This window comes from Amblyraja radiata, chromosome 29 (assembly GCF_010909765.2).
Source record: "Amblyraja radiata isolate CabotCenter1 chromosome 29, sAmbRad1.1.pri, whole genome shotgun sequence".
Classification (NCBI taxonomy): domain Eukaryota; kingdom Metazoa; phylum Chordata; class Chondrichthyes; order Rajiformes; family Rajidae; genus Amblyraja; species Amblyraja radiata.
The window spans coordinates 9,845,232-9,857,731 of NC_045984.1; the positions used below are offsets into that span (position 1 = coordinate 9,845,232).

The 12,500-nt window shown below is 45.3% G+C and overlaps 1 protein-coding gene across 1 annotated transcript in view; it reads left to right on the forward strand.

Moving 5' to 3' along the window:
* Nucleotides 1–12,500, forward strand: part of LOC116989295 (fibroblast growth factor 10-like) — a 134,262-nt gene that overhangs the window by 112,728 nt on the left and 9,034 nt on the right. The window contains exon 2 of the mRNA XM_033046520.1: nt 9,888–9,991. Coding sequence (XP_032902411.1) covers nt 9,888–9,991 — 104 coding nt within the window. The remainder of the gene's footprint in view (nt 1–9,887; nt 9,992–12,500) is intronic.

A 12,500-nucleotide genomic window follows, 5' to 3' on the forward strand; every position in this document is an offset into this window, starting at 1 on the left:
TGGCCTCAACTATCCCTCTGTGGCAGAGAGTTCCAGAGATTCACCACTTCTCGTGTGAAAAAAGTTTTTCTCATCTCGGTTTTAAAGGATTTCCCCCTTATCCTTAAGCTGTGACCCCTTGTCCCTGGACTTCCCCAACATCGGGAACAATCTTCCTGCATCTAGCCTGTCCAACCCCTTAAGAATTTTGTAAGTTTCTATAAGATCCCCTCTCAATCTCCTAAATTCTAGAGAGTATAAACCAAGTCTATCCAGTCTTTCTTCATAAGACAGTCCTGACATCCCAGGAATCAGTCTGGTGAACCTTCTCTGCACTCCCTCTATGGCAATAATGTCCTTCCTCAGATTTGGAGACCAAAACTGTACGCAATACTCCAGGTGTGGTCTCACCAAGACCCTGTACAACTGCAGTAGAACCTCCCTGCTCCTGTACTCAAATCCTTTTGCTATGAAAGCTAACATACCATTCGCTTTCTTCACTGCCTGCTGCACCTGCATGCCTACTTTCAATGACTGGTGTACCATGACACCCAGGTCTCGCTGCATCTCCCCTTTTCCTAATCGGCCACCATTTAGATAATAGTCTGCTTTCCTGTTTTTGCCACCAAAATGGATAACCTCACATTTATCCACATTATACTGCATCTGCCAAACATTTGCCCACTCACCCAGCCTATCCAAGTCACCTTGCAGTTTCCTAGCATCCTCCTCACAGCTAACACTGCCCCCCAGCTTAGTGTCATCCGCAAATTTGGAGATATTGCCTTCAATTCCCTCATCCAGATCATTAATATATATTGTAAATAGCTGGGGTCCCAGCACTGAGCCTTGCGGTACCCCACTAGTCACTGCCTGCCATTGTGAAAAGGACCCGTTTACTCCTACTCTTTGCTTCCTGTTTGCCAGCTAGTTCTCTATCCACATCAATACTGAACCCCCAACGCCGTGTGCTTTAAGTTTGTATACTAATCTCTTATGTGCGACCTTGTCGAAAGCCTTCTGGAAGTCCAGATACACCACATCCACTGGTTCTCCCCTATCCACGCTACTAGTTACATCCTCGAAAAATTCTATAAGATTCGTCAGACATGATTTACCTTTCGTAAATCCATGCTGACTTTGTCCAATGATTTCACCACTTTCCAAATGTGCTGCTATCCCATCTTTAATAACTGACTCTAGCAGTTTCCCCACTACCGATGTTAGACTAACTGGTCTGTAATTCCCCGTTTTCTCTCTCCCTCCCTTCTTAAAAAGTGGGGTTACGTTTGCTACCCGCCAATCCTCAGGAACTACTCCAGAATCTAAAGAGTTTTGAAAGATTATTACTAATGCATCCACTATTTCTGGAGCTACTTCCTTAAGTACTCTGGGATGCAGCCTATCTGGCCCTGGGGATTTATCAGCCTTTAATCCATTCAATTTACCCAACACCACTTCCCGACTAACCTGGATTTCACTCAATTCCTCCAACTCCTTTGACCCGCGGTCCCCTGCTATTTCCGGCAGATTATTTATGTCTTCCTTAGTGAAGACGGAACCAAAGTAGTTATTCAATTGGTCCGCCATATCCTTGTTCCCCATGATCAACTCACCTGTTTCTGACTGCAAGGGACCTACATTTGTTTTAACTAATCTCTTTCTTTTCACATATCTATAAAATCTTTTGCAGTCAGTTTTTATGTTCCCTGCCAGTTTTCTTTCATTATTTATTTTTCCTTTCCTAATTAAGCCCTTTGTCCTCCTCTGCTGGTCTCTGAATTTCTCCCAGTCCTCTGGTATGCTGCTTTTTCTGGCTAATTTGTACGCATCATCCTTCGCTTTGATACTATCCCTGATTTCCCTTGTTATCCACTACCTTCCCTGATTTATTCTTTTGCCAAACTGGGATGAACAATTTTTGTAGTTCACCCATGCAGTCTTTAAATGTCTTCCATTGCATATCCACCGTCAACCCTTTTAGAATTAATTGCCAGTCAATCTTGGCCAATTCACGTCTCATACCCTCAAAGTTACCTTTCTTTAAGTTCTGAACCATTGTTTCTGAATTAACAATGTCACTCTCCATCCTAATGAAGAACGCAACCATATTATGGTCACTCTTGCCCAAGGGGGCACATACAACAAGACTGCTAACTAACCCTTCCTCATTACTCAATACCCAGTCTAGAATAGCCTGCTCTCTTGTTGGTTCCTCTACATGTTGATTTAGATAACTATCCCGCATACATTCCAAGAAATCCTCTTCCTCAGCACCCCTGCCAATTTGATTCACCCAATCTATATGTAGATTGAAGTCACCCATTATAACTGTTTTGCCTTTGTCGCACGCATTTCTAATTTCCTGTTTGATACCATCTCCAACTTCACTACTACTGTTAGGTGGCCTGTACACAACACCCACCAGCGTTTTCTGCCCCTTAGTGTTTCGCAGCTCTACCCATACCGATTCCACATCCTCCAAACTAATGTCCTTCCTTTCCATTGCGTTAATCTCCTCTCTAACCAGCAACGCTACCCCACCTCCTTTTCCTTTCTCTCTATCCCTCCTGAATATTGAATATCCCTGGATGTTCAGCTCCCAGCCTTGGTCACCCTGGAGCCATGTCTCCGTGATCCCGACTATATCATCATCATTAATGGCTATCTGCACGTTCAACTCATCCACCTTATTACGAATACTCCTTGCATTGAGACACAAAGCCTTCAGGCTTGTTTTTACAACGCTCTTACCCCTTATACAATTATGTTGAAAAGTGGCCCTTTTTGATTTTTGCCCTGGTTTTGTCTGCCTGCCACTTTTACTTTTCACCTTGCTACCTATTGCTTCTACCCTCATTTTACTTCGGAGTCACGTGAGTGACTACGTGAAGAACCCGCTCAGTGCGCAGGCGCGGCATTAACGCCAGCAGTGCAACAGTGGCTGCAACGGGAGTTAGGCGCTCCCGCTACAGAATGAAACGGACCGTCAGGTGAGTACCCTGAGGTCGGGTTTCTTTTACAGGGGAGCCTTTTTTCTGCTTGTGTTTTACAGGCAGAGAAAAAGGCTCTGGAACAAAACTGTCCCCCGTTCGAAGAGGAACATTTTCCGTCGGGGAGGGGGGCAGCAACAGGCGGTAGGAGCGACCCGGTGTTCCGCAATTCCCCGACACCGTGCCGAGCCCAGCCCGCTAGTACCTGAGCAGCGGGCTGGATGCATAGCCACCCGAAGAGGCATCCGGCATGTGTTCCCGATTTCGGACGGGACGTCTCTCCACCCGCACGGGGGGAGAGAGAGCCGCTGGAGCGGCTCTCGGAGCAGGTGCCTGTGAGACGCGCTGCTTGAGGGGCGCTCTCGCTACTACAAGGCACAAAAGCTCTAGAAGAAGGCGGTAGGAACAATTACTGGGTGCTCCGCTATCCCCATCACCGCGCCGAGCCCAGTCCCGCTAGTGCCTGAACTGCGGGCTGGATGTCTAGCCATCCGAACAGGCATCCGGCTGGTGGCGTCCGATTCGTCGGACGGGGACATGTCTCCACCTAAATGGAGGAGAGACAGCCGCCTGAGCTGCATCCAACAGCTGTTGGAGCAACTCCAGTGAGATGCGCAGAAAGAGCGCTCTCACGGAGGGAGGTCAGGCACCCCCTCCACAGTGTTCTGTACACTGCCCTCTGCTCCCTCATTACTGGAGGCTAGCATTGGTGACCAGGGCTGGGCTGGTCTGGAACAGGGGCAGGCGGACGAATTCGGGAGTATGCCAGGGGTGCAGGAACAGGAAGAGCTGTTGGGTGTGGTGGACCGCTTTGTAGCAACCTCACGGGCTGGAGCACTGCTGGAACCAAGAATGGAGGCCAGCAGCAACCATCTATCCAATAAACCATTACTGGAAAAGGTGCTCGCTGAGGTGCTGAAACAACACATAGCACCAGAAAACTGTGAGGCCCTCAAAGTAAAATGACCCACGTACTATCCTACATAGACACAACCAAAATATTCGAGGGAGATGAAAAGCCTTGTGGGTCAGGCACAAAAACCTTATGGTCGGGTGACGAGCCAAACCATTGCGAGATGGCTCAAGCAGGTGCTAGAAACTGCTGGGATAAACACTAACATGTACAAATTTTATTCCACCAGGGCAGCATCCATGTCGACGGCTAAAGAATGGACATGCCTATAGACCACATCCTGGCTACAGCAGGATGGTGGGGGGGGGGGAAAGACCGTTCAGAAATTTTATAATAAGCCGTTGGCAAAACCTGGTTTATTTGCAGTAAAGATTTACGAACTGCAAATATTTAATTTAAGCCCAGGGGAGCAATTTAATTCTTTGTTGTTATTGTTTAAAAAATACCATTGTGTTTTTCTACAAATAGACTCATTGGTTGATTACGATAACACTTCCTCCCTCAAGAACTTCGGCAGTGAATGAAATGAAACTGTTACACGGTTTGAAATCACAGAGCTTTGAAATCTTCACGTAGTCACTCACGTGACTCCGAAGTAAAATAGTAAGATTAAACGAGAACTTACCAGTTTGAAGTTTGATCTGTATTTTATGAGGAGTTACGATGAGGGATTACGTGCCCTCCGCTCCCACCCTCATTATATGGATCAAACTAATAAATTGATGCCTCCTTATCTTTACTATGTTTACTTCAAATAACTGTGTCTATCTGTGATTCCACACCGCTGCTTGGAAGTATGCCGCGCCTGCGCACTGAGCGGGTTCTTCACGTAATCCCTCATCGTAACTCCTCATAAAATACAGATCAAACTTCAAACTGGTAAGTTCTCGTTTAATCTTACTATTTTACACCCCCCTGCCTCTCTGCTCTTGTACCCATCCCCCTGCCACATTAGTTTAAATCCTCCCCGACAGCACTAGCAAACACTCCCCCAAGGACATTGGTTCCATTCCATTAATGAGAACAGGTGATCAACATGGACTCGGTGGGCCAAAGGGCCTGCTTCCATGTTGTATCTCTGAAACTAAACAGATTTTGCCAGGCATTTAGATACAGTGGGTGTAGGGCTATGCTTCAGCTCTGCTTTCTCACAGTAAGATCAGCTGTGATCTTACTGAAGGGTGGAGCAGGCATGAGGGACCAAATGGACTAGTCCTGATTTTATTTCTGAAGCAAACTGTAACAAAGCCAGGCTTCCTCGTGAACAGTGTGTGGACATAGCTGGCTAATATGGACCCGTAGACGAGTTAAACGGTACGATAGTCAATCTCCACTGTCGGACATTTAACGTTTTCAGTAGAGGTCTATTCTACTGGTGACGACAGGCACGAGGACTGGGCCGGTAGGAGAGGGACCGAGGTCTTGCCTCCAGTGCCTTCAAGGCCGGCTGTGGGAGGTGCCCTCAGGACAAAAGGGCATTGGGGCGAGGAGAGGGACATCAGTTCATGAGCAAAGCTGGCCGAGGGTGACGGAGGAGGTCCTGGGGCTTACCTGGGCTTACCTGGATCAGGGTCTCTGCAGTACATCCAGCAGGTGGACCAGACTGTGGATTTCAGACTGTTTCTTTGTGTAAATGGCGCAAAAATATGGCGACTGTGCAAGTGTGACTAAGCAAAAAATAATTTCACAGTGCAGAGCGTACGTGACAATACACCATTGAACCAATGAATTGTGAAAGTAAGTCTCAACGAGATGTAGCAACCTCCATGGCCAGATACAGAGAGTATCAAAGATGTTGTAAAGATTAGTGGCAAGCCAGTGGATTGGGTATTTTTAGCAAGCAGACTGATAACATTCTAAAGAAGAGGGTGATAGGATACAAGAGTAAATTAACAAAGTACAAAACAGATGGAACGAACTTCTATGGTGTACATAAGGCGAGCAGCTAAGGTATATCTGTCTGAAGAAGGGTCCCGACCAAAAACGTTGTCTGTCCATTCCCTCCATAGTCTGACCCGCTGAGTTCCTCCAGCGCTTTGTGTTTAGCTGACGTAACTGCTGGTCTGTTGGAGAATGAGACGTGGGAATTGAAGTTGGAAATAAAGAAATGGCAGTGATTCAAATGATTATTATGGATCTTTCCTCTGGGGATGGGGCAGGAGGTAGCTGACAGGGTGAGCATTTGGGAAGTTTATAAGCCATGTATTCCCAAGAGTTAATGACGAAGTAGCATTTTCTCAGCTCTGAACTGGGGCGGTGCAGAGGTTGAGTGGCTGCCTAACAGCACCAGAGACCCAGGTTCGATCCTGGCTATGAACTGCATGTTAATATTATCCCATTGCAATCTTGGAATGAAATGGTTGTTTTCGAAATCTAGACACTGGGCAGTGGGCAGGTGCTATAGACCTGCATGGGAAGTTCGATGCTCCCAAGAGCGGAACTCGCCATCAAAACATGGAGGGGATGAGGGACACAATTTTTTGGCGGCCACGCGCGCATGCGCACACTCACACACACACGCGAAGGCTTCGGAGGCTCAATCCAGCGCTAAAAGCGGAGATTTTTAAATCGGGATTACAAAAACTTGGGGGGGATGTCCCCCACCTCTCAAAACATGGGGGGGACGTGTCCCCTCTGGCCCCCCCGGGTTTTCCGCCCCTGGATGCTCCCGCCCCCAAGTGTCTCGGGCAGATGGGGCTCGTCAGCCTGGGAAGGCAGTAGGAGAGGTAAAACTCTGATTAAAAACCTTCACTGCCTTGTGGCCATATCCAGTCATGGAAAAGGCTCCTGGAGTAAACCTCAAGAAAATCCGGACTCGGAGCCCCGTCGTTGTATACAACCTCGCTCTGGCAGCTCCTGCGACGGCGCTGGTGCCAAACTGTAATGGCCCTGCTGTTCCTTTGGATCGATCAGCGACGTGGAGAGGGGGGACGTGCTGCATGAGCAACAGCCTGTCCTCCATATGACATCGCCCAGGCTTGCATCCGACCACACATCACCTGCAAACCAAAGATCTTATAGCGGAGGTCAGATCTTTGCTGCAAACTAGGATGCATCACCCATGGTCAGTCATGACCGAAGGGGGCCTACTACTACTAATACTACTACTACTACACTTTACCATCAATCGTAACCAAGCAAGCAGTCACAATCTCTGATCTCTGAAGGTGTCACTGTAAACATTAATCTAACAAGACACTGTGAACTGCAAACTGTATATAATCCATTTGAGCTTTGACCAAAACTGAAATCCTGGAAGTGTTGGAATATTCTGGAGCTCCAGCGGTTTCTGTGGACAATGAACCCTCAATAACTTTTCTGATTGTAATCTTTAGTCAGGACTTTATCTCTGGACCCAAGGAGAACAATTGCCCCAACAAATCAGAGATAATTGGAAAGGAATAAAATAGAGTATAAACACAGCAATAAAATAATAAAAAATTTATTATTGGAGCATTGTTTAACTGTTGATACAGAGTAATTCAAAGTAATTCAAAGGTATTTATAGATTTAAAAGCTTATACAAACCATTTTGACTACAGAACAAATGTCATGCCTCTATTTTATCGAGATTTCGACACGTGTTTTGAGCACAGTACTTCTGTGCCTTTTGGAACTTGTAATATTTATTTGGATAAAGCATAATGATTAATTTTTCATATTTTTAAATAGTCACCTGGAACAGTAAATCACACTCGGTGATGTTATCTGTTCAGTAAAAGCTGATGAATCTGATACATTTTGGTGAATTCAAAGGTTCTGACAGCACAATTTCACAGGTTAGAGTGGACAACACAGACACTCACTAATGAATCCTGGTAGTTTTAAGAACCTTTCCCTGCACTGCTTGTCAAAGTGTCCAGAAACTCCAAAGCAGCCATATAAATGCTACGTGCTACACAAAAAACATTAGACCTCATATTCTCTGCCAACCCCTTGACTCCCTAAATATTTTCACCATGTATAAGGCACAGTTTGGTTTAGTTTCATTTACTTTAGAGATGCAGTTCGGAACCGGGACCTCCGGCCCACCGAGTCCGCACGAGCCAGCAATCCCTGCACATCAACACTATCCTGCACTAGGGACAATTTACATTTATACCAAGCCAATTAACCAACAAACCTGTACGCCTTTGGAGTGTAGGAGGAAACCGAAGAACTTGGAGAAACCCCACAGGGTCACGGGGAGAACGTACAATCTCCGTACAGACAAGCACCCATAGTCAGGATCGAATCCGGGTCTCTGAGGCTGTAAGGCAGCAAGTCTACCGCTGCGCCACCGTGCCGCCCTCCAGGATCTCTGGAGAAAATGAAAAGGTGACAATTCGGGTCAAGACCCTTCTTCAGACCGAGTCTGAATAGGGATGGGGAGCTACCAAACAGCATTGACTTTGGCTTGTGTTCAAAACCATGACAGATCGAGGATAGAGAAAAGTAAGAATCATCAATAAAAGGGGCAAGAACTAGACAAGATGTATTTAAAGCAAGTTCTTCCTGTGGCTTAGGGATGTGGGGAGAAAATAATAATAATAATATAATAATATATCTTTTATTGTCATTGCACGTCAGTGCAACGAGATTTAGTGTGCAGCTCCACTGATGTCCAAGAAAGGTAAATAAATACAATACATAAATAAACAAGCTGAATTGATTGACGTGACCAACAGGGCATCCTGAGGAAACCGACAGTTTCAGGGAGCCTTTCAGTAGCCTAGTAACAGTGGGGAAGAAGCTGCTCTTGAGTCCAGTGTATGTGTTTCTTCTGCCCAACAAGAGCAGTTAGAGGAGGGAATGATCGGGGTGAAAAAGACCATTGATTACGTTAGCTACTTTCCTGGGGCAGCATGAAGTGTATGGAATCGATGGTGGGGAACCTGGTCTGTGTGATAGACTTGGCTACAACCACAGCTCTCTGCAATTTCTTGCAGTCTTAGGCAGAGCTGTTCCCAACCAAGCCGAGATGCAACCCGATGGGAAGCTCTCTGCAGTGCATCTGTAGAAGTTGGTAAGTGGCGTTGGAGTCACGCCAAACTTCCTTAGTCTCTTGAGGAAGTTGAGATGTTGTTGTGCTTTATTTTGTCTTATTTGCATTCACGTTTTCAATCAAAGGCACAATGCCTCTATTCAAATGGAGGTGCGAGTGTATCTAGCCCACCAACTCAGCCCACAGGAACTCCACCCTGGATCCCATGCGAGGCAGAAGGGGAGATGTGCTTGCATCCGACCTCCAGTGCACTCCCGATTTCACTCCTGAAATGCATGCAGGTCAGGAATACACAAACCCAAACAGCACCATGAGCCAGCACTCTCTAGAGAGCCCCAAGCTAACCATCAAGCAGTCTGAAAAAGGGTCTCGACCCAAAACGTCACATTCCTTTCTCCAGAGTAAATTTCTGGTAAACGATCTCTGCCTCCAAAGCCTTCTTTTTCTAAAACATATTAGATTTTTCACTGTATGATTATTAAATGTTAGCTTAACTGGGAATGGTAGTATCAAGGTGAGCTGAATGGCCTGTTTCTGTGCTGATTCAATTGATTTAGTTTAGTTGTCATTTGTACCGAGGTAAAGCGAAAACCGTTTGTTGCGTGCTAACGAGTTAGCGGAAAGACAATACATGATTACATTCGAGCCATCCACAGTGTACAGATAAAGTAATAAATGCTGCTTTTGGAGTAGAGATTTAAAAGAGTGGAGTGATTATAATGCGTGATTGCAGGTCCATTTCTGTGACCGACCCCAAAGAGTCGCCTGGCTTGGACGCCATCTTGGATCTAATAGTGATAAGTTTGTTATCAGGAAAAAACATAATTATTATATATTAGATATTGATGTGGAAGGTACAATGGTTTTGCCTACGAGTGTTAATACGCACACGGCAGCAGGTAGCTATAACAGAGCAGCGTTATTTAAAACCTTACCACAGCATAATGCGGCATTAGGACTGTCACACAATAGGGCAAGAAAAACTGCTTTAATAATATAGTCTCCTTTTCATTTACAGGCATAATGGAGATCAGGTCAGTTAATGTTGGAGTAGTCGCAATCAAAGCGGTCAACACTGGCTTTTATTTGGCCATGAACAAGAAGGGAAAACTATACGGCACGGTAAGGTTATACAAACATCTCAATTTCTAAGTGATTAGGTCCTCAAATTTCCGTGACAAGTTATGCGCGCTTGCTTGGGGAATATGGAGGGAGTGCTGGGGTTGGATAGATGATTCGTTTTAGCTTTTAGTTTTGAGAGATACAGCGCAGAAACAGGACCTTCGGCCCACTGAGTCTGCGCCGACCAGCGATCCCCCACACATTAACACCATCTTACACACACAAGGGACAATTTACAATTTTACCAAGTCAATTAACCTACAAACTTTTACATCTTTGGAGTGTGGGAGGAAACCAGAGCACCCGGAGAAAACCCGCACAGGTCACGGGGAGTACGTACAAACTCCGTACAGACAGCCTCCATAGTCAGGATCAAACCTGGGTCTCTGGCGCTGTAAGGCAGCAACTCTACCACCCTTGTGGTTGGCTCACCAGCTCTTTCTTTAGGGTGCAAGGTTCAATCTGAAGAGTCTGAAGAAGGGTCTTGACCCGAAACTTCACCTATTCCTTTTCACTAGAGATGCTGTCCGACATGCTGAGTTACTCCAACTTTTTGTGTCCATGTTTGATGGCTGTTTGGACTGGTGAAACTAACATTAGTCTGTGGACTGTAGCACATATAGGTTTATTTCGTTTTTTAGTTTAGTTTTGAGGTACAGTGCATAAACAGGCCCTTCGGCCCACCGTGTCCGTGTCGAACAGTGATCCCCGCACCCTAACACTAACCTACATAGACTAGGCACAATTCCTTTCATGTCACCCCGATCCTTTTTATCCTCATTTTTGTGCAGTGAACATACAACTAAGTTGCATCTGTGTGTTATATATTGCTTCCAAAATGCAACCGTACAAATAGAACCAAAATGCACAGCTGCTACTAATTTGGAACAAATTCAAAATTGAATCTCAATTTGCAATGTTTTTGTTAAATTCTAATACATTTATATTAAGTCACAAAAGTTACAGGCAGCAAATCTAGGGGCAAATGCCTATCCTTTAAGGAAATGGACAAAGGCACTCAATCCAGTTTCTGCTAGACAAGGGCTCACTGCACAGGAATTCCCCCAAATTCTCATTTAAACAAGGTAGGCGATACCAAAGGAAAGGCTATGTTTCAGGTCAGGACCCTTCTTCAGACAGGTTCCTGAATTGAAATATCACCTATCTATTCCCCTCCACAGGTGCGGTCTGACCTGCTGAGTTACTCCAGCACTTGTTTTACTCAAGATTCCAACATCTGCAGTTCTTTGTGTCTCCTGTCCATTAAGGGCTGCTCAATCAACACCAAACCAGAGATACATCACAGAACTGGAACTGATGGCCTCAATGTTCAGATGTAGAAACGGGCGAAATCTAGATAATTTCTTTCGCTGAAACACCATTGCAATGAACAAAAAATTGTTTCAGCAATGGGGGACAATACAGTCGCTAGAGGCCCAGAGCGCGAGAGACCCAGGTTCTATCCTGACTACTTGTGCTGTCTGTATGGAGTTTTATACATTCTCCCCGTGATCACGTGGGTTTTCTCCGATTTCCTCCCATATTCCAAAGAATTGCAGCTTAATTGGTTTCTATAAATTTCCCCTAGTGCGTAGGATACAGGTGATCGTTGGTCAGCGTGGATTCGTTTGGCTGTTTCCACGCTGTATTTCTAAACTGAATTAAAAATTTCAACCTTTGTGGCCTTAATACTGGAGCAAAAACTCCTCCAAATATTTCAGAAATATTTGACCAATCCAGAATTTGCAAAAATTAGAACGCAATTTAGCGTAGGCACTGGCTGTGAATAGTCACAAGCTGTTAATCCCAGCACAAACACCGGAAACTTGCTCTGACTCCATTAGAGAAGGATTATACTGTAGGTATGGGTGGGGATCTAGATGACGTTGGTGGGCACCTGTACCGCTGAAAGGAGCTATTCTCTTGGTGGTGAGTCTTGGCTACTAACTATTAAAATATCAGTTGTTACTTAAATTGTCTTCTCTGGATCGCTGGAGGTTGAGGGGAGATGTGATAGAAGTATATAAAATGATGAGAGGCATAGATAGAGTAGACAGTCTGACTTTATACCCAGGGCGAAAATGTCAAAACCTAGAAGGCATAGCTTTAAGGTGAGAGGGGCAAAGTTGAAAGGATATGCGTGGGGCAAGATTTTTAGACAGGGGGAGGCGGTTGCCTGGAACTCACTGCCAGGGTTGGTGGTGAAGTCATATAGGATAAGGCCATTTAAGAGGCTTCTAGATCTTCTTGCGCTCTTGGTTTTCCAACAAGATTCTTGACCTGTGGTAGGAAAGGTCACTGTTTCTAGTACAATGTACATTGAAAGATTATCAACCAATGATTTCTTGTTGAACAAAAAAAAACATTAAATCGATAATAAAAGCAAAAAAAAAGTCAATTTAAAAGAAATCGTGTGAAGAAGGGTCTCGACCCGAAACATTGCCTATTCCTTTTCCCCAAGAGATGCTGTCTTACCCGCTGAGTTACTCCAGCTTTTTGTGCCTTATAG